General features: G+C 43.2%; 2 protein-coding genes across 3 annotated transcripts in view; one reads left to right on the top strand and one right to left on the bottom strand.

Annotated features, from left to right (window-relative positions):
* The window catches only part of LOC116658005 (60S ribosomal protein L29-like), an 801,314-nt gene that overhangs the window by 441,234 nt on the left and 337,082 nt on the right, over nucleotides 1–22,998 (bottom strand). The window lies entirely within an intron of this gene.
* The window catches only part of PIGU (phosphatidylinositol glycan anchor biosynthesis class U), a 79,280-nt gene that overhangs the window by 49,226 nt on the left and 7,056 nt on the right, over nucleotides 1–22,998 (top strand). For both annotated transcript variants that reach the window (XR_004313212.1, XM_006188555.2), the window contains exons 8-11: nucleotides 8,119–8,273; nucleotides 9,907–10,050; nucleotides 12,770–12,894; nucleotides 18,622–18,764. Coding sequence is in view for 1 of the 2 variants with exons in the window: in XM_006188555.2 (XP_006188617.2) it covers nucleotides 8,119–8,273; nucleotides 9,907–10,050; nucleotides 12,770–12,894; nucleotides 18,622–18,764 (567 nt within the window). In the remaining variant the exon portion in view is untranslated. The remainder of the gene's footprint in view (nucleotides 1–8,118; nucleotides 8,274–9,906; nucleotides 10,051–12,769; nucleotides 12,895–18,621; nucleotides 18,765–22,998) is intronic.

Genomic DNA, 22,998 nt, shown 5'->3' with positions numbered 1-22,998 from the left:
CTCAGATTGTGATCTTATAATACTATGTTTACCCATTAAAGGAAACTGTGGTTTCTTAGAGAAATAGCTGATTCTAGGTTTAGGGCAGGATGATCCTGGAACATTGTGATACCAGATAACAAGGAAACTATCAAAGGCTCCTTGGGTCATCTCAAAAGGACTCAGGATCCAATTTGAAGAGGCTCCCACCAAATAAAGATGGACACTTTGAGTTTCATTAGGATAAGAATTGCCATGGATTGATACTCAAATACATTTAAATCCAGGCATTCATAGTGACATTAAAAAGGAAAACTAATTGGTCAGATTAGGAGAATTGACAGGGAACCAATTCATTACCTTGAAAACTGGATAAATAAAAGGAAAAAATTGAGCATTTATCCTGCCTTTTCTGTACCACCAGGTAACCATATACATAGTAGGCGAGGAGAAGTGTCTTGTTATAAATTTATTGTGTATGCAGGTGTAGAGAGGGCCATAGGGTTGATCAGTTTCCTCTCCCCTCATATCTGTTACCAGTAATGTTATCTCCAGCTTAATTCTCTTGGCTTCCCTTTCTCCTTAGTCTTTACCATGGAGTTACGATGTCTGTAGTTTATTTTAATACTTCTGCATTGATCATCTGATATTTTACATGTGCCAGTTCATTTCATCCTCAACTTAAGGGGCAATGAGGTGCTTTAATGAACCGTCCATACTCCATGGTGCTCACCTAGCTTTGTATCAGGAAAGCCGCACTCCACAGGTAGCTGCCATCAGTGCTGCTGCTCTCTATAGCTTGATCTACACCTTTGGTAGTTAATGTCAGAAGCAGATTGGATTTTTATTGGTGAGATTAGTTGAACATTAGAAGTCGTCACTCACTGGTGAAACTGAAATGTTCAAGAGAAGTGGAAATGGAAAAAAAGAAAAAAGAAAGACTAAAAAAAAATGGAAATGACTGAAATATTTTAGATACTTTCTATACTTGCATGCAGAGGGAATAAGAGTTTAGAAAAACCTGTAACTTCTTCCCTTGGAGGTGGTACCTAAGGCTTAATTCCTAACTGATCCTTTGTCTAGCTTTCTGTTAGGAGGCTGCTGGTTGCTTGATGTGACCTCCAAGGGCAACAGAACCCTGCCTCTGGGATATTGTCATTTCTGCCTTGAGTGAAACTTTCTTGCAAGTGGCGATTGGAACAACTTAAAGGGGAAAGAGCTGGGACCTAATCGACCTTCTAGAATAGTTTGTGTAAACTGTTGTGTGCCTGCTTGCTAACGAAGTTTTGATTAATAAAGGTTGCAAAATGTGTCAAAGTCTAGTCTGAAACTTGCTTTCTTTGCAGTGAGATTCTAGAGGAGGGGCTAACCCTTACCCACCTCAAACTTTTTCAAGGCAGCTGGTAAAGAACCTCTGAGTTATATGTGACCAAAACAGCCACTGAATCACACACTGAATGATTAAAGTGGTTAAATGCATGTTGTGTGAATTTCACCTCAAAAAAAAAATTCTATACTATCATTAGCTTATTGCTCAAATTCTTCTAGCTTTGACCATTATGAGTTCCTTCAGATTGGCCCCTGTATTCTTTTGACAAGTCCCGTCTATTTTGAGCCTTTCCTTCCTTTCTTTCTAGTACCACCAGATGTTCCAGGCTCATCTTGTATTTTCCATGCCCCAGCCCTGGAATCAGCTACTTCTTCAAGGACTCCTGGCCCCTTTTGTTGGGGATGCTATTTAGAAACCAAGGGTTCTAGGTATGCTTATTGTTACTGGGGTATCATTGCTTCTGGCAGACAGAGCTAGGGAATATATGTATGCATACTAACCTGTACACACACACACATATTTAATTGTTTATACTTCTGTTTGTTCATACTGATACCTCTGATCTCAGTGGCGTCTCTGTTTATACTGATATACTTATGATTTCCATTCAACACTATAGGGTTCACTTTAGTCTCCTTTTTTCTTGTTTATAACTTCTTTCTCTAACAGTAAGAAGTCTAACTTTCATTGTCTACAATATATTTGCCTATTTGTTTAATTCTAGTATTCACATAAAGTAGATCTAGAATTGTTGTGCGAAATACCCCTGTATGAAATACATTTACTAATTTGATTATAACACTTGTGTACTGTTCTTTTTGTCTTTAGCTTAAGTATTCTGTCATTACTGTTTCTCACCGTCACTTAGGTTAGCTCTTTTCTTCCCCCATATGGCCTTTCTCCCCCCATATGATTATGTATTTGTATGCATTCATGTATTTGTATGTATTAATGTGTTGTATGTATTCAATGTATATGTATATATACATATAATATATATTATGTATTGTGTGTGTGTATTCAGTGTGTTTACATAATGTGTATGGCTATTAATTTGTAATCTAGTTAGGTTCATTTACTACTGTTTGTGTTCATTTTGGATTTCCCCCTACATCCTGGTTGATTTTAACTGTGGTATGTGAAGGGACTATGAAACATTACTGTGGTTCTAAGAGGCATCTATACAAAAAGATATATTTGGAAAAGTATTACTCTGTCCTCATCCCTGCTGTCTTGCTCTTTTCTTTCTACTTCTTTCCCTATCACCCTAAGTAACTATTCTCTTTAGTTTCTGGTTTATCCTTCTTGTATTTCTTTTGTGCAAATGAGCCAATACATGTATATTTCCTTCTGTCCTCTTTTTCTTATATGAAGAATAACATACTCTAGGTACTCTTTTGAGCTTTGCTTTTTTCATTTAGTATTACTTCCTGGAAATCACTACCTACAGATACACAGAGGTCTTCCTCATTCTTTTTCAAGCTGCATAGTCCTCCATTGTGTAGACACACCACAGTGTATTCAGCTTCTTCCTATGTATGGGAATTTAGATTGTTTCCAATATTTTGCAATTACAATTAATGCTTCATTGAATAATGTTGTGTATATGTATTTTCGTGTTGTTAGAGGTATGTATTTTCAAGGCAGATTTCTAGAAGTAGAATTACTGGATCCAAAGGGATATATATATTGCAATTTTGGGGTTTTTTTTTTCAAATTTCCCTCCAGAAAGGCTGTACAGATTTTCTGTTTTCACCAGTAAATTATGAAAGTGTCTGTTTTCCCACAGCCTCACTAACAATGTGCTGTCACATTTTTAAAATTTTAAATCCAGTCTGATTGTGAGAAATGATATCTCAATGTTGTTTTAATTTGCATTTCTCTAAATATGAGTGCGTTTGAACATTTTTTCATGTTTATGGTTTGTCCATTCCACAACCCCCCCTTCATTTTTCTGTTGGATTTAGGTCTTTTTTCCTTCAATTTTTTAGAATATTAGGAATATTAACCCTTCGTCTACAAGTATTTTCTTCCAGTTTTTCATTTGTCCTTTGACTTTGTTTATACTGTTTTTCTTTTAACAGCTTTTATTTTTTATCAAGATATGCCATACAGTTTACCTATTTAAAGTGTACAATTAAAGAATTTTTAGTATATTTACAGAGTTGTGCAGCCATCACCACAGTCAATTCTAGAACATTTTTATCTCCCGGGAAGAAACCCCATACCCATTAGCAGTCACTCTCTGTTTTTCCTAAGTGTCCCTCTCCCCTCCAGCCCTAGGCAACCACTCTTCTGCTTTCTGTGTTTGTAGGTTTTCCTATCCTGGACATTTTATATGAATGGAATCATGTAATATATAGTTTTTTGTGTTTGGCTTCTTTCACTTAGCGAAATGTTTTTAGAGTTCATCCCTCTTACAGCATGTATTAGTACTTCATTCCTTTTTATTGCCAAATAGTATCCCATTGTGTGGATACGCCATATTTTATTTATCCATTCACCAGTCTATAGACATTTGGGTTGTTTCTACTTTTTGGCTATTATAAGTCATGCTGCTGTGAATATTTGCATATCTGTTTTTGCATGGACACATATTCTCATTTTATTTATGGTGTTTTTAATATGTAAAACTTTTCATTTTTATTACCTCTGGATTTTGAGCTTTTCCCTATATCAGGGTTAAAGACAAATATACAGTGGCTTTTTTTCCCTACTACTTCATGGTTTCATGAAAAAAAATTTAGATCCCTAATTCATTTGGAATTTAATTCTTGTGAATGGTGTGAAATATAAATCTAATTTTGTCTTTTTCCAAGTTACCTAATTGCTCTAACACCATTTATTAAAAAGTCCACCTTTATCCCAGTGATATGCCACCTTTGGCATATACTAAATTTCTCTAAGTGTTTTGGTCTAGTGCTGAACTTCCTATTTTATTCCACTAGTCTGTCTATTTATGTGCCAGTATTGTACTATTTTAACTGTAGAGTTTTTTTAGTATATTTTAATGTCTGATAGGACTAGTTCTCCCTTTGTAATTTTTCCTTGTTTCTGTTTACCTAGCTATTCTTGCATGTTTATTTTTCCATGTGTACTTCAATATCATCTTACATAATTCCATAAAATAGCTTATTGGCATTTTTATTGGGATTGCATTATTATATTGAATTTAAAAATTAACTTAGGGAGGACTGACATCTTTATAATGTTGAATTATCCTAAACAACAACAGGGGATACCTGTCCATTTGTTCAAGTCTATGTTAGTGTCTTTCAGGAGTGTTTTAAAATTTTCCTTGAATAGGGTTTGCACATTTCCTGTTAAATTTAACTCTAAGTTTGAATTTCTTTGGTGTTTTCTCTACCATTGTGTCCTCTAATTGTTTATTTGTGCATATGGAGGCTGTATTTTTTTTTCTTTCCAGGGTTGTTGAGATAAAATTGGCATAGAGCACTGTATATTTAAGCTATAAAGTATAATGATTTGTCTTACATACATCATGAAATGATTACTACAATAAATTTAGTAAACATCCATCATCTTATATAGATACAAAATAAAAGAAAAAGAAAAATATTTTTTCCCTTATGGTGAAAACTCTTAGGATTTACTCTCTTAACTTTCTTATATAACATACATCCGTGTTAATTATACTTATCATGTTGTACATTACTTCCTAATACTTATTTATCTTATTTTGTACCTTTTGATAACTTTCACCCAATTCCTCCTCCCCCACCCCCCACTTCTGGAAACCATAAATCTGATCTCTTTTTCTATGAGTTTGTTTGTTTTTGAAGTATAATTGACCTGCAACACTGTGTTAGTTCCTGGTCCACAACATAATAATTCGATATTTCTGTACATTACAAAATGATCACCATGGCTATTCATATGTTAATTTTATACCGTGCCACTTTACAGAATTCTTTTATTGTTTATTATTTTTATCATGACTACTTGTTGTATAAGTCTCGATACTGATAGTTCTTACCTGTAAGCTATTTGTGATACATACATCAATAGCTTTTCTTATCTTGAACAAACCTTGATTTTAGAATAAACCAAACCTAGTCATGACACAAATTTATCATGATCTTTTTCGTGTGTTGCTGACTTATATTAGATAATATTTCACTTAGCATTTTTGCATTTGTGTTGGTAATTGCTTTTGATATCAAGCTTTTATTTGCTGTGAAAGAGTTAATGTAAAATTAGAATCACCTGCTTCTTGAATGTTGATTGAACTTTCCTGTAAAACTGGCTGGGCCTGCTCTTTTCTTTATGGGAAGAATTTTCATTACTAATTAAATTTCTTAAATGATTATAGGACCATTCAAATTTTCTATTTCTTCTTGAATTAGTTTTTTCCCTGATTTTTTTATTTCATGCTTTCAAAAAAGTTGAAAGACTAATATAATAAATACCCTTTACTTGGATTCTCCAGTTATCATTTTCTGTACCTCTGTAGATATATAGACTTTTTTTTTTCTTTTTTCCCCTGACTCATTTGCAGGGAAGTTACAGACAACAAAACACATCCATCCTAAATACTCAGGTAACTCTTAAGATATAGAGCATTCTTCTACCTAACCACACTACTACTAGCACACCCAAGATTACCTTTCAGAGATTATTGTCTAATATATACTCTCTAAATTGAAATTCCCCAATTTATACATGACTTTAATAGCTTTTAGGGGGAGAGGTGGGGTTCAAGATCCAATCAAGGATCATGTGTTACATTCCATTGTCATCTCCTTTATCTCCTCCACCTTTTGTTTTTTTTATAACACCAGCATTTTAATTGAACCATTTAAATTATTTAAATTTTCCATAGACTGTGTCCATTTTGCCTCAGTTTTTAAATACGTCAGCATACTTTTTAATATTTTATTTATTAACCCTGATGCAGCCATAGAGTTATGTCTCCTTTCATATCCCTAATACTGTTTATTCTCTCTTTTCTTTGATCTGTCTTATCTACTGAGATTCATCAGTCTCATCAGTCATTTCTAAGAGCTTCTGGCTTCTCGATTACTTAGATATTTCAGGCTCAGTTTCAGATCACTGCAATAAAGCAAATATCACAGTATAGCAAGTCACACAAATTTTTTGGTTTCCCATTGCATCTAAAAACTATGTTTATATGGTAGTCTTTTAAGAGTATGATAGCATTATGTCTAAAAAAATGTGCATCTCCTAATTTAAAAATCCTTTATTGCTGACAAATGCTAGCCACCTTCTGAGCCTTTAGTGAGTCATAATCTTTTTGCTGATGGAGGGTCTTGCCTCGATGTTGATGGCTGCTGACTGATCAGGGTTGGAGTTGCTGAAGTTTGCAGTAGCTGTGGCAATTTCTTAAAATGAGACAACAATGAAGTTTGCCAACAAACATCAATGGACTCCTACTTTCACAACAATTACTATGTAGCATGCAGTGCTGTTTGATAGCATTTTACCCGTGGTAGAACTTCTTTCAAAACTGAAGTCAGTCCTCTCAAACACTGCTTTATCAACTAAGTTTATGTAATATTCTAAATCTTTTGTTGTCATTTCAACAGTTTTCACAGCATCTTCACCAGGAGTAGATTCCATCTCAAGAAACCATTTTCTTTGCTTATCCATAAGAAACAACTCTTCATCTGTTCAAGTTTTATCATGAGATTGCAGCAATTCAGTCCCATCTTCAGGCTCCACTTCTAATTCTAGTTCTCTTATTAGTTCTACCACATCTGCAGTTACTTTCTCCACTGAAAACTTGAAGCCTTCAGAAGCATCCATGAGGGTTGGAATCAACTTCTTCCAGATTCCTTAATGGTGATATTTTGACCTCTTCCCATAAATCACCAATGTTCTTAATGGCATCTAGATTGGTAAATCCTTTTCAGGTTTTCGATTCACTTTGCCCAGATCCATCAGAGACATTGCTGTCTATGGCAGCTATGGGCTTACAAAATGTATTTCTTAAATAATAAGACTTGAAAGTTGAAATGACACCTTGATCCATGGGATGCAAAATGAATGTTTTGTTAGGTATGAAAAACAACGTTAATCTCACCATACGTCTCCAGAATTCTTGGGTGACCAGGTGCATTGTTGATGGGCAGTATATTTTGAAAGAAACCTTTTTTTTAAGCAGTAGGTCTCAAAGGTGGGCTTAAAATATTCAGGTTGTATTTTTATTACAGATGTTGGCTAATTGCATTACGGCCAGAGAATAGGATCTGTATGATACAGATTCCTTAAAGTTTATTGATACTGCTTTATGGCCTGGTTCAGCTATATAGTCAGCTTTTATAAATGTCCCCAAATGCTTTAAATGAATGCAGATTTTCCAGGTGCACTGTTTTATATAAGTATATTTGTTTTTTTAAGATCTTATGTGAACAAGTTCATTAAGTGTGCTCTTCGTATTTCTACTTGATTGATCTACCAGTTAGCCACTGATGATGGATTTGTGTATTTTTCCTTTGCAGCTCTGCACGTTTGTTTTATAAATTTTGATACTATGTTATTAGGTATATACAAATTTAGAACCTTTAGAACTGTTACCTCTTTCTACTGAATCTTTTATCATGATGGAACATCTTTATCTCTGCAATGCTTTTTAAAGTCTACTTTACCTGGTAGCAATAAACAAACTAATTTTCTTTTGATTAGTGTTTACCTAGTGTATTTTTTCAGCTCATTGATTTTCAACTTTTCTGTATCCTGTGTTTTGCAGGAGGATTCTTAAAGTTTAGTCTGATAACTGCTCTTTGTCCTTGAGATCCTTAAATGTACAATTCTGCCTTCTCTCCTAGCGGCAGTACATACCTGTGAAAGTGAAGAGCAAAGCCTTCTGGATCTTCTTTTGCGAGTATGCCATGATGTACACAGGAAGCCTAGTGGTAATCGTTTGCCTCTCCTTCTTCCTTCTCAGCTCCTGGGATTTCATCCCTGCAGTCTATGGCTTCATGTAAGTAATGACTTCATTAGAAAACTTTGGAAGCTGATGTAGTCTTCACAGCTCTATCTGAAATCAGGCAGAGGGAGAGCAAGCACAGGCAGCATCTAGAGCAGTGGCCTCAGACCATAGTGTGCATCAGAATCATCCACAATTCTTGGACACCCAGATTGCTGGGCCCCACCTGCAGAGGTTCTGATTAACTAAGTCTCGGGGTAGGAACCAAGAATTTGCATTTTTAACGAGTTTTCAGGTGATGCTGATGCTGCTGGTCCAGGGAACACATTTTGAGAACCGTTGGTCTAGAGCACACCTTAATCTAGTGCAATTAAATAACACCGTCTGGGAACATCCAAAGCAACTACCAGCCTCTGACTGGAAGGTTTTGATTCAATCCCAGGCGGGAATGGATGTGTTCCTCTACTACAAGAGGATCTCCAACAGGTTTAAAATAGAGCCACCTTTCCTACGTCAAGCTTTTAGAGAAAATCAAAATGGGTTTGCAGGATGAATTCTGCAGACATTTCCAGATGTTCTCCCTGTGGTGTGCTGAGGAGGGGAGTCGCTGCCAAAGCCTTGAGGAACTAACAGCCCAGTGAGAGACAGACACACTTAAACCTGCCAGGATGGCAGGGAATCTGTGGCAACCTCCTCTTTGGGATTCTGGGCTGCTTATTTGTGTGGAATCTTGGCTGAGCCTACCAATGATTTAGTAACCCTCAGCTTATCATGCTCTGCCTCGGATAAAAGTTTGTAATGCCTGACGAAAAGCTTTTCCTAGTGTTCTGCTGGTCCACAGATTGTGTTCTTTACCTCATTTCACGGAAAAGGAAATGTAGTTACAGCAGGAAGCTGACTCGCCCTGGGCGGAGTCCTTCGTCAGTAAAATCTGCCCATGAACCATTGCCTCTCTCTCCCTTTCCATGCTTCAGTGGTTGTACTTTTAAAATTGTGAATTGGCATCAGTTTCAACCCCATATTTTTTAAAATAAAAAAATTTAATGTAAAGTTTTAGACAAGCCAGAATTGCATCCAATCTTTATTTGATATACGAGACAGAAAGTTTTCCCGCTAAACCCTTACTTCTCAAGTAAGGTCTGGGATCCTAGCCAGAACCTGGCAGTGGTTCGTCAGGCCCCTGGAGGTCTCACTGCAGTGTCAGGCACTCAGTCTGCTGGCTCCTGCTATGGGCATGCGGAGCAAGAATGAGGAGGAACAGGATCTTTGAGCTTGTTCTTCTAGACAAGTCTTTAGAATGCCCAAAATAGGTATTGTTTATTTCAAACCCATTCCTCTTTTGCTATAGTACAATTCTGATTTTAAACATATATATCTTGGGCAGTAAAAGAGGGGCTAGTGTTTTGATTTCTAGCGTGAATCCCTGCCTTGTTTCAGATCTTTGATGTATGCCAGAGTTTGGCTCAGGTAATATTTTTTATGGGTTATTATTCTCTGTGTCTCCACCCATTACTTTGTTAATTACCTGTATCCAGGCTCCTGGAGAGCCCCTCATATCCTGTTCTTTGTGGGGACAGTCACCTTTGACTGCCCAGCAGTGACCAAAGCCTTCAGGAGAAAACCAGGTCAAAGCAGACCATTTATAACTTCGCTTTTTTTTGCTCTTCCTTTGTTTTCTTCGTTCCAGACTTTCTGTTCCAGATCTCACTCCAAACATTGGTCTCTTCTGGTACTTCTTTGCAGAGATGTTTGAGCACTTCAGCCTTTTCTTTGTATGTGTGTTTCAGATCAACGTCTTCTTCTACACCATCCCCTTGGCCATAAAGCTAAAGTAAGTGGTGGGACTGCTGCTTTTTTCTCCACAGAGCCATTTGTGGCTTCACAGGGGCTTTTCAGACTGGGAGCATCTGCCATCAGATTTATGCCCTTTCTGCCCAGGGAACCCTGCCCTCAGTCGTCTTGGGTGCCAGTGGTACCCAGCAATAGAGTCACACACGAGTGCAGCTGCAGGGAGGGTGCTCTGGAGCACTGATATTACTCCTGGCCTCACTTTGGGGTGCTTGAGCCCATGTTGCTGCTGAGCTCACTCACTGTTTTAGACAAGAGCGAGGGTTGGGGTGGGGGAGGTGTCCTTGTTGGGTGTCCTCCGTCAGCATCTCAGTGACACTTTGCCCAGAGTGACTCAGGATGTGTTAGTTGGGAGGCTGGCCACCTGCAGCTCTGTTTGATCTTCTGATCAATTTCCCTCAAAAGAGTTGTCTGTGGAGCTCCCTTCTGCAGTCTAAGAGAGCTAGGATGTGTTGAGCCTGGCTCCACCTCAGACACCTTTCTAGGCTTTCTGAGATGTATTCATACCTAACCCTTCCAAGGAACTCTTGGAGATAGGCACTATGTTATTATCATTTCCATTTTATACTTGAGGAAATTGACATTCAGAGAGGTGGAACGATTTTCTCAGAGTCACACAGCCTGTGAGCAGTGGAGCTGATTCAGACCCAGGTTTGTTTGACTGCAGAATCTATGCTCAGTCCCCTGCACAGTGCCAGGCTCCTGAGAGAGATCACTTGTACTAGCTCCTGGAAATGGTTCTATTATCCCAGCTTCAGAGAGGAGAAAACAGGCACCGATAGGCACAGATATGCCTGGGTGGTCCAGAGAAGCTGGAAGAGTTTTGATTTAGATTTCATGAGCTTGAGTTTTCTGCTCCAACCTTCCTGCCATTCTCCATGGCCAGTGAACCAGTGCACATGGTTCCCATTCTGTGAAAGCTCAGAGCTGATATTTCCTTCCCATGACATAGCCTGGGCCTGGCATCTGACAGAAAACCATTCTTCCTTGACCTGGTGAGCTCCAGAATTCTAGCAGCCCTACCCAGCCAAGTTCTCCAGCTGTCTGGTCCACATTTCCTGCTCTTGTTCTGGTCAGGCCCAGCCACTGGGCTGAGAAGCAGGGAGCCTGGAGCATCTTTCCTCGTTCGGTGTAGCCAGCTCTCCAGCAGCTTCTATTGTCTGCATGTGAAAGTCCACAGATGACCCCTCGGTAGACAGTAGCACCACCATCTTGTGACACCATCCCCTCTCCCCTTCCCCCACAACCAGGGCCTCAGGGGGCAGAAGATATAAGGATACCTGACCTCCCCCATGGCTGCCCTCTTGTACCTGAATATGATGTTCCACTATCTCTCCAGCCCCTGCAGTGCCAGCTTCGTGAGAACAAGCCCTTCAGCTCCGCTCTCCCCAGGCAGTGTTGCAGGAGGTTCTGGTCTCCACGTTTTTTGGCACTACTTTGTCCCTGGCCTTTTCATAGGAATGTCGTAGCTGTTACCAGCTACCTAAAAAGTCCAAAGCCAATGATACAGATTGTCTTTAGGAAGATGCTCGCCAAGATAGACAGACCCTGCTTAGAGGCTACAGGACTGTGTGACTCTGCCAAGCTCAGTTTCTGAGCCATTTGCTGTCTAATATTTGGGTGTGAATGCGTTTGTCTCCACACCTCAGATTTATACCCATTGAGTCACCCTGACCTTTGACCTGTAAGACAAGAATGCCATTAACCTGAAGAAAACCTTCATGAGCTGGGCATCCATGTCCTATGCAGAAGTAGGCCACATGCATGTCATTCAGGTGTAGCTGAATGGAGGAGGGGCAGACCTGGCTTCTTCCTGGTGGCTTCCCTTCAGCACTTGGTCAGCTCTTGGAGGAGCACTGAGGTTGAGCTGTCTCACCCTCCCGGGTCAGAGCTGTGATGCTGCTGGGCACTCAGAACAGTGCTGGTGGTGCTAGGAGTTCTGGAGACAGACAGCTCCATCTCTTACGAATTCTCTCACCTTCTCTGAACCTGACTTCCTCATCTGCAAAGTGCAGTGACAGCATTGCCTACCTCGAGGGGCAGTTGAAGTGTAGTGAGGATCACATGCGATGATACAAGGGCCCAGGACAGAACGTAGCATAGAGTGAGGATTCAGAAATGGTAGCCATTGTTACTAGTTTAAGGTTACAAGAACTCTAATTCCAGCCCTTAAGAGCTGAGAGAGATGCTTCCTACAGCTCTCGGTTCTCTATCTGGAGCGGAGCTCATCATAGCTAAAAGTCTATCGGCCCCACTGACCCTGTTGTCAGAGAAAAAAGCATTAGCAAGGAAGCACTTCCTGCCCTGGGTGCAGTGTCAGGGGCCTCTGGCAAGGGCGGTTGCTGATTACTCTGACAAGCCGTCATTTAAGCCCAGTAATAAAGGATGCTGACTTCATTTGTTTTCTTCCTCGGTGGCTCCTGGGAGAAGGCCCAGAGCTGGTGGGGGGTGGGGGTTGATGGGAAATGTCTCTGTGGGCTGTTTCTCTAAGTGTTTGCTGGGCTCTCCACCACCTCTGGGCCTCTCGGGGTCCCCTCAGTTTTCTGCTCTGCTGCTTGGCCTGGCCCCATGTCTTGTGGGTGGCAGAGCCAGCCCTGCCTGAAGACCCCTGGAGAGTATTTTTGGGTTTGAGGGATAGGGTCAAGAGTCTGTGGAGTGGGGCTGGTCCCTGATTGATCTTCCTCTGCCCTGCCTTCCCCCAGGGAGCACCCTGTCTTCTTCATGTTCATCCAGATTGCCATCATCTCCATCTTCAAGTCCTACCCAACAGTGGGGGATGTGGCCCTCTACATGGCGTTCTTCCCCGTGTGGAACCATCTCTACAGATGTGAGTACTCCCACCTCTAACCCCCTGGATGAATCAGCAGGGAAAGAGGGATTGATAGGCATTTGCTGGGCACCTGATGAGCTAGCAGCACCAAGAGAGAGGTGGTGACAGGAGGCACACGATCTGCCTCCTCGGTGCTACAGGTTACTGATAATAATAAAATAACTAGCATGTACTGAACACTTACTGTGTACCTGGCCACCATGGTTCTAAGAGCATTACATGCATTAGCTCCTTTTATCTTCACACCAGACTTTGAGGAAAGTGTCCCCATTTTACAGATGAGAAAACTGAGGTACAGGAAGGTAGAAACACGTATTTAAGGTCACATGACTGGTAGGTAGAAAGGCTAGCACTGGAATCCAGATCTGTGAGCCTCCAGCCAGCACTGGCCAGTAGGGCTTTCTGTGATGACAGAAATGCCCTGTGTCTGCACAGTCTAAGAGAGTAGCCACTAGCTGAGAAACTGAACTTTTAATTTAAACTAAAGAAGCCACAGGTGGCTAGTGGCTGTCATGTCGGACAGTATAACACTAGACTTTGGCTTTGAGCCATTTCCCAGTGCTATACCGAAAGGTCCAGAGAAGACAGATGAGCAACACTAGACTTCCCACCTGCTGGGAAGACCCCTTTAAGCTCTAACCATCCCTTCCTCAGAAGACGGCCTAGCGGTGATCCAGTTGTGCTTTCTAGTATTTCCTAGTGTTTCCCTCAGTCGGGCTCTTTGCCTTCTGTGTGGGTTCTTTTCAGTGTTTGTGAGCTCCCTGAGGATAGGCCAATAACTCACTTGCCTCTGTCCAGGATCCAGAATCAAACCTGACACACAGGACAACTCAGCAAATGTTTGCGTATGGGCTTATTAAACCTCCCTAATGAAGAGGCAGTGTCAGTGGCCCAGCATCACTTGATTCTCTAAACAGGGAAGGGAGCTGGTGAACTTTCCTTCCCTACATTGGGTGCACAGCAAGGGGTCAAGAGTGAACTTGGGGAGGGCAGGCTTCAGAGGAAGTGAGTCTGTGTTGTTTTGGGGCTGCTGGGTGTCAACAAGGAAGCAAAACTGACCAACTGCTGGAAAGAAGCCTGCCTGTAGGAGTGGGCCTCTGAGTGAAGGTAAACAAGCTGGGCTGCTCCTGCAGGTGATGCCCAGTGAGGTGATAACCCATCCACCTAACTGGAAGCAGGAGGTGGCATCTTTTGCCTGTGACATCCTCATGGCACAGACAAGAATCACTCAGTCCAGCAGGCTCAGAGTCAGCTTAGGACCCCTTGGCAGAGTGCCCAGTGACAAGTCACCATGTCACAAAACATGTGAATATACCCCAGTTTGTGACAGGGTAAGTCTTGGAGATGTTGATCGTTATTCCAAAATGGAATAGTTTTTGACTCTCTGTCCCACACAGGGCATCTCCCTTGGGTAATATCTTTCATCTCATATTGTTGAACACAGTCTGGAGCCTGAGTCTGGATCTTGGCTTTCCCATTACTAGCAAATTATTTAACCTTTCTGAGCCTCCCATTTTTTCACCTGTCAGATGGGGAGAATGTCTTCCATGGGTATTTCAAGTTTGAGAAAGAATACATGTAAACAGCACTGCAGTTATTATTAGTGGTAATAATTACGGGGAGGTCTCCTACATAGTTTCATGATCAAAGCTTCAGGCTTGGTAGCCAGAGTCATTCAGAGTCATTGAAATAAACATGTTTTTCAAAACTTGGAATAAGCTTTTTTATGCCCTCTGGGATGAGGAGGCACAAAAAATAAGGATGGGGTGTCTGGAAACCTGGATCTAATAGATACTGTTGCTGTCTGGCTGGGCAAGTTCAGCTTGTCTGAAGGTCCTGCAGAGAGTGTTGGCCACCACCCCTCGAGGCCCAGCTCCTGGGGCAGAGAGTACCCGTGCTTGGAGTGTCTGTTTGGGGCATTGCAGCTGTGAGTCATTACGAGCAGCTAGGAGTGTCTTCAGCCTGGTCCTATGGACCTATGAGTGAAGACTTTGCGAAGTCTTTACACCCAGGTTGAGTATATTCAGACCTTTAATGTGGTTAAGAGTACAGTTTCAACACTGGTTACCAGTGCTGGCATGCCTGCTTGCACCTTCTCCGTTTTGTTTTTCTGTTGTGCTCAGTGGGGAGAAGAGGCACGTGGGCCCTTTCCTGAGTGCTGGCCCCAGATGCTGGGACTCTGCGGACCTTGGGGCCAGGATGAGTCATACAGACATACAATGCGGTGTTAGGGAACAGCCTGCTGGCAGAGCCGGTGGCAGCCTGCAGTGGTCCAGCTCAAAGAGCAGTTACCAAAAGGCTGGATCTTGTGTCTGTGTTTTATTTTGTTTTTATTAACTATTTTATAAAGATAAAAGAATACTGATTTTAAAATACATATAAATTATAAAAAATAATAACATAATAAATTCCCATGTACCCAGCACCTAGTTTAAGAAAAGAAACATCACCACGACCTTTGAAGTCCCTAAATCCCCTCTGTGCCCCTCCCGATGGGACTGGATTCTTCCAGTGGAATTTTATTTCTGAATGCCTGAGGCTCAGAAAGGGAGTGACTTGCCTGAAGTTTCGTCTGTCAGTGGTGGAACCAGAGATTGGAGAAAGTCACCCAGTGAACATGGTGGGAAATCTGATCCCATCTGGCCTAGCACATCTGATGAAGGGTGAACCCTTACGTCTCATCAGGCCCTGGTTATCTGTGACATCTTCGACACCTCCGGGGCCTGGAACAAGCCGTCCTGTGCCCCAGGCCCCTGGTTCCATCTGCTCTGGCATGTAGCTGTAATCCTCTGACCTATCAGCTAGCAAGAGTGAGTAACAGCTCCCCTGTCCTGCAAAGGTCACCACAGGCCAGAAGCCAAATGGGCACTGGTGACGTTCCTCTAGGCACATGGGAATGTATCTTTGCAGCCCTTTGTGGTTGCACCAGAAGCTGCATGTGAGCCTCCCTGCATGTGTGCACTTGGTCTTCCTATCACCCAGTCTGAAATCCAGAGTGGCTGGAGGCATGGAACAAAGACCCAGCTGGGCTGTCAGGCCACAGGAGTTTTATTTTAGGAATAGTGTATATTCTTTTCAGCAAAATAATTTCCAGAGGCTCAGAAAGAACCACTGAGAAATATAAATAGTGATATTCGAGTGGAGGTCCAGTAAATAATTTGTTTTCCTTTCTTGCAGTTGTAACATTGTTTAATACTACTACTACTTCTTCTCAGTACACACATCTCTTTTCCCAGACCTCTGTTTCTGGGAGCAAGAATGAGACTTCCAAGAGATCTCAGAAAGGCTTGTCAGGGCTTTTACCTCTTGACTTTGAAAACCCAGAATCGTGGAAATTTCAGCTCAGAAAAGAGGACCTTGCAAGCCCTTCAGGCCAGTGTTTCCACATTGTGGGATTTCATGGACCACTAACATTTCAAAAAATTCTGGTGACAGAGTTGCCAACTTTTTATTTTGCTGAAGACATTAAACAGTCAACTACGTCCCCATTTCATAAGAGAAAGGACTTTTTTTTTTTTTTAACAACAACTAGCAACAAAATACCTATCATTTCTGAATAAAGAACAGACCGTAAATTGAAAACATTCAGCTTTAACAAGAACTCAGAACTACCTTGTCCTAATTCTCACTGTGACACAGACCCATGAAATCTCTGGTATGGGCCTCTTATTTGGTAAGGGTCTGCAGCTGTAATGCGGTAGTTCACAGCCTTGGCTGCATCATCAGGGAAGCTTTTAGAAACCAATATGGATGCCTGGGTCCCACCCCTATCGGCTAATTTATGGCATCTGGGTAGGGCTCCCCAGGTGTATTCATTTTACAACCAGAATTGAGAACCTTGTGTGTAATCCCGGCCCCCTTCCAATGCATGAACCCCCAGTAGAGCATTTCAAACCAAGTCATTGTACAGCTAAGACAAGAGGCCTTCAGATTCGGGAGTTTCCCAATCTCTTAAATCTCCCGAAACTCTGACTTGAGAGAAAAGATTTCCTAAAGGTCAGGATCAGAGAGGGGAAGGGAACTTCTATTCATTAAGCGCCTACTGGGAACCAGACCTAAGGTTTTTTTTAAAGTGCTAAGTTTGTTTTTTAAAGGGATTCTTTTAATTAATTAATTTTAAATGATACTTATTAGTTTATTTTAAAATACAATAAAGTATAAAAAAAGAAACAAAAATAGCATATAATCCTACTGTCAGATAACCCCTTTGAATTAAAAGGGGAAAAAAAAGCACAGTGTGGTAGGCACAATGTCCCCTCCTTACCCCCCAATAAAGATGATCACCTCATAATTCCCAGAACCTGTGACTGTATCAGTTTATGCGGCAAAAGAGCCTTCAGATGGGGGAAGTATCCAGGATTACTCAGGTGGTCCCAGTGTAATCAAAAGGGCCCTTAAAAGTGGCCGAGGTAGGTGCAGGAGGCATATGGGAAATCCCTGCACCTTCTACTCGGTTTTCCTGTAAACCTAAAACTGCTCTAGAAACTGAATCTGTATTTAAAAATGTAAAGTGGAAGAGGGAGGCAGAAGAGGAGGACATAATGATACAATGTGAGGAGGACTTAGTCCGACATTGCTGGCCGAAGATGGAAGGAGGTCATGAGCCTCTACGTGCTGCAAAAGCAGGCACACGGATTCTCCCCTAGAGCCGCTGGGGGGACGCAGCCCTGCAGGTACCTTGACTTTAGCCTGTGAACTTCTGACCTCCAGAAATGTAAGAGAATAAATTATATTGCTTAAGCCACTAAGTTTGTGCTAACTTGTCATTGCAGCAATACAAAACACACAGTAATACTTGTGTGCCAGGATTTCCACACCTTGTTTAATTCTTGGAACCCTCCCATGAAGCAGGCATTTTAGTCCTGTGTTATACATGGGGAAGCTGAGACTCAGAGAAATCCACTGGCAGAGCAGGAATTGTAACCAAGGTCTCTCTGAGGCCAAGTCTGTGCCCGCTGTCGGGCTGCCTTCCTCCATCTCCCGCTTCTGCACCCCCGACCCCTGGCAGAACTCAGCCTGCATGCCCACAGACCACCCTGTGTATCGGGTCCTCCCTGGGGCTTCAGGGAGAGCTTTCTCCCTGGTGGGAGTCTCCATTCCCTCTGGGGGTGGGGGGTGATGTTAGGGAGGGTGTCAAAATGAGACTTTTAAATCATCAAAGGAAGAGTCAGGGACACTTAAAGAGCAAGGCAGGGGACCTAAGACATGAATTAGGAAGAGTGGCAAATGTGTTCCTGAGACCCAGGGCTGTGGCACTATAGAGACACTGAGGGGCTCTGATCTCCATGAGTTCACACTGCCTTCCCCATCCATGATCCACTTGGCCAGACAGCACCCTGGTTGCAGAGAGAAGGTGTTACTCTTGGCACCCCGAGATTGGGGGTTCGAGGGCTGTGTCTTGCTGAAATGCCCCTTGCAGTGCCCAGAGGCATTCAAGGCATTGCCAGCTATAGCCAGCTGAGGCCACAGTGGGAGGTAGAGTCCAAATCCAGCACCTCCCACCAGCTTTTGGCATGAGGAGTCATTGCCAAGGGTCTGAGGTTTGCATCTTGGCAGCCTGGTGCCTCTTAATGTGTGTGGGGAGCTGAGGGGTGGTGAGGGGAGTGGTTCTGCCTTTGAGCTACACCAGGCTCTTCCTGGGCCGCTGCCCTGCAGGGCCATCACAGTATAAAAGGTCCCAAATAGAGTCAGCATTGGGCTAACTGTGACCCTCTGTCTTTGCAGTCCTGCGAAACATCTTTATCCTCGCCTGCATCATTATTGTCTGCTCCCTGCTCTTCCCTGTCCTGTGGCACCTCTGGATTTACGCAGGAAGTGCCAACTCCAATTTCTTTTATGCCATCACACTGACCTTCAACATTGGGCAGGTAAGAGTCTAGGGCAACACAGGGGCAGGGGTTCATTTTGTAGCCTCAGACATTCTACCTGGGCCCTGGGTTCTGCAAAATAGGGGTTTGGATGTGAATGAGGGGCAGTTCCTCCCCTCAGGTAGCTCAAGGTCCGGCAGAGAAGGTAGGGAAGTTAAGAGCAGCGGGGAAAACTGAATTTGGCTAGCATTTATTGGGCATGTTGCTGCAGTGAATTCTCATAGCAGGCCTGTGAGGCAGTGTTATCCCTATTGTGCAAATGGGATCCAGGGCTCACAGAGGTTGTCTTTTGCCCAAGGTCATTGGAGGAGCCAAGAATCAAATTCAGGGAGACCTGAATTCAGTTTCTGAGGCCACGCTCTTTCTGTAATTAAGCCTGGGCTGCGGCATCTAGAGCCGTGTGAGGGTGTGGAGGGCAGGGGCAAGGGGAGGAGAGAGTTAACCGGCTTGGGGGCAGCAGGAGCAAAGGCAGAGATGAGACTTAGTTTGGTCTAGTCTCTAGCCATTGGGTAAACCTGGAGCACAAACTGCAGCTGAAGTCGCAGGAGAGGAGCCTGAGGGGTTTACAGAATAAGTAGCAGCAAGGCCTTCAGGCCCCACCCAGGGAAAGCACCCCCCAACCCCTGTGCCATAGAGCAGTGCTTCTCAGCTCCAGAATCCCTGCAGGGAGCTTGTTTAAAAATGCAGATTTCCTGTTAATGTTTTAATGTTTATACTAAATCTGTCACAAATGCATGGCTTTGATTGTTAAAAAAAATTTTTTTTCTCTAATCTCACTCCCAGAGATGTTGATTGGAATTTGTATTTTTAATCAAGCTCTCCAAAGATTCTGTTGTAGGTGGTCTAGCAAACCTCTCTGAAGTTCCCTTGTCCACTGTGCTGCGTTCTCTCAGGTCAGCTCTGTCCGAATTGTCGAGATCTCATGATAGCAGTTGTACCGTTCACCATTTCAACTGCCATTTGACACAGCCCAGCATTTCCTATGCATAATGGAAGGGATGGGAACAAGGCTCACTGGAAAGACCAATGATGCCAGTGAACAGTCCCCAGGGAGATTCTTGCCTCCAAGGTTAGCTGCTGGGAAAGAAGGGAGTTAGGGCTCTTGCAGTGAGTGATGGGTCTGGTATTTCCTGCATGGACATTTCTGGACAATTAATGTCCAGCCCAGCTGTTTATCTTAGTTTGTGAACAGCAGAGAGACAGAGGGCCCTGCAGCCTGGGTGGGACCAGGCCTGAGGGTCGGTTCTGCCTGTCACACACACAAGTTACTGTTGGCGAATGCTCAGCGCCTCCTACATGTGTCCATGTGAACTGAAATCTGCAGGATGCAACTTAGTACCGTGAAGAAATCCAAAAGATTGTTCTGGCTCTCTGCCTTGCTGAAATCCCCTTACTTTTCCTTTGAAAGTGATGACGGGCATGTGAGGACAATGGGCCTACCTTGGGCCTCTGGGGAGCTTGGCGAGCTCCACTGGAATAGTCCACAGCTTGTTGTCAGGTCATGAATGTCAAGTGTGGGTCAGGAATACAGTTGCAGTGATTATGAAGTGTCCATGGAACTTGCCAGGTTACAGCATTTTTCCCTGTGGCTGCCTTTATAAGAAAAGGGTTTCTGAAAACAGCATGGGAGATGTTTGCAAGTTGTCAGGTGCTATCAAAGGCAGGAGAAACTGCATTGTTGGAAAAAGGAGGATGGGGTTGGGATTGGCATTCAAGGCCAAGTAGATGGAGAGTGTTAGTGGCTGAGCTATAGAGAAAAACCAGGTTGAATTCTTGGCATTGTCCTTTACCTTTAAAAAAAAAATCTCTTTAAATTGTATTTTTTAATCATATAAGTAATACATGAATTCATTATTGCTGGGGGAAAAAAGGGAAAAAAATAAAAGCATATGGAATTAAGAGTAAATATTCCCCCCTGAGCCGCGTCCCTTCCCACCCAGTGCAGATGTGATCGCGAGGATCAGTTTGGGGTCTGTCTTTGCAGACTTCTGTGCATTTACAGACAGCTCTTAGTCCATATGCAAACATAAAGACATCCTACTCTAAGTACTGTTCTTTGACTTGCTGTTTTTCACTTAATGATCACCTTTCCTGTCGTGAGTGGTTAGGGAAAGCCATAGGGGATGAGGAGTGGGAGCTGGGCCTTCCTGATGCAGAGAGGTGAAGGGGAGAGGGTCCAGGAGGTGGGCAGGTTGGGGGCCAAGTCACCCCTACTGGCTAAGCTCAGGGGTGGCAGCTCTGTCCCCAGCCCTTCTCCCACTTCTGCCAGAACCTGGTTTCTGTGGCCAGCAAACCCCTGCATGTCCCCACAGCCCAAGCCAGGGCAGCTTCCCTTTGACCTATAGTCAGTGCTTGCAGTGAGGTGTGCGGCATTCAGGGAGGTCCTTAGCCCCACACTGGCTCTTCCCAGCTCTCCTAGCTGTGCCTGTCCTTATAGTCGCCTGGTCCTCATTCTCTCCTCCCTGGGCAAGACAGATCAGAGCTGCCCTGGGAACGAGATGAGGACGGATTTGCAACAGGCGTCCAGAGCCAGGCCCATCACTTGCTGATTCCAGTGCTGAATGTGGAGAACGTCTTGGCCTGGAGATTTTCAGTCCTGCTCTGTTTGAGTTGGTCAGTGCTGTGCTCCATAATACAACAAATCTTCAGTAAATTATAGTGACACTGGCAGGTGAACCAGTGACTTAGTCCCTGCCCTTTCCCCTGGGGCCATCGAGTATTTTTCAACACGTGGCACAGATCATTTGTTAATTATAATTGTGTCTGAGAGTCAGTAACCAGGAAATGACAAGGAGGGATTGAGGTGGGTTGGTTGGTTCAGAATCCCCCTCCACTCTGTCACTGTATAACCTTCAGCGAGTGATTGACCCTCTCTGCGATGCAGGTGAAAACCCCACCTCCCAGGGTGGTGAGAGGATCCGCGTGTTGACCTGTGTTGTCTGGGAAATAGCACGAGCAATGTGCTCTCAAATACCCAGAGCAAATTCCTAAGGAAACATTCAGAGCTGGAAACTGAGGGAAGGAGAACAATCCTCTTCCCCCTCTTTGCTTTTTAACCCTTTTCTTCTGCAGGTCAGTGACCAGCAGAAGGATAATGGTCATCTAGGATGACATAAACAAATAGGAATGTTTAAATTTAGCCTTTTTAAGAGTAAGACATCCTGCTCACCCTAATTCAACTTAAAAACAGGTAACATAAGGAAATCGTTCCCTAAATTATAATTAAAAGTGGCTCAGGTTTAAAGAGCTCTAAACTAGGGGCCAGGCCCAGGTGATCCCTTTAATCTCCCGCGTCATGTGCTTGTTTGGCCTCTGGTGCTTTCTCTGTGTGTTGACGTGTGCTCTTCTGCTCGTGGAGGAGTTTATTTGTGTGTGTGTTTTATTGCTGGCATCATGATGAAAATGTGACCTTTTTTCTTTTAATAAAACATCTGGGTGCTCTCTCCTTGTTCGCACATGAGAGGAAGCTCCTTCCTGTTTCAGTCCTGCGTGTGCGGACTCACCACACCTGATGTAGCTTCTCCCCTGCTGATGGCCCTTCAGGTTGTTTTCTTTTTTTTTTTTTTTAATTATAATAAAGAATTGACTTAATCTTCATAACAGCACTTTGAGGGAGGCAGTATTGTTATCATCTCAGATACAAAGGGAGAATCTGAGGCTGGGAAGTCACAGCTCCAGGCGGTGTGTTTATTCATGCCCTGTTTCTCACACCCTATCAGGAGACTGTGGGTTCCACTAGGGTAGCCCCCAGACCTGTCTTTTTCACAACTGTATCCCCAGCACCCAGAAGAATCCTCAGTGACAGTTTAGTGATGAATAAATGGAATGAGCAAGGTCAAAAACCACAATTTCTGACCAGTGATCAGACAACCTTGAACACCCTCACCTCCCAGTTCGTGTCGGTGTTGGTCAGAGCTGGACCCGTGGCAGGTCCTGCTGGATTCCTAGGAGGTCAGAGCCAGAGTCCCCTTCCCCTCTCACCCTTTGGCTACCCTGAGAGTCCCACTCCTGCTCTGTGTCTGCATCTAAAACAGGCTCCCTGGTGGCTGCCCCTGCCCTTCCCAGCAGGACCTGAATCGCTCTTCAGGCTGCTGCCTCCTTGTCCCCTGGCCCGCCTCCATGTGCTGCAGACCCTGTAGATCCTGGGCTGGCCCTGCTTTGGCCTTCTGCCCTGGGGTCTGGGCACTAAACCTCTGGCACATTAGGCCTCGCTGGAACTCACTTGTTCACTCCA

The sequence above is a fragment of the Camelus ferus genome, chromosome 19 (assembly GCF_009834535.1).
Source record: "Camelus ferus isolate YT-003-E chromosome 19, BCGSAC_Cfer_1.0, whole genome shotgun sequence".
NCBI classification, from domain to species: Eukaryota; Metazoa; Chordata; class Mammalia; order Artiodactyla; family Camelidae; genus Camelus; species Camelus ferus.
This window is presented reverse-complemented; position numbering and strand designations above follow the sequence as displayed.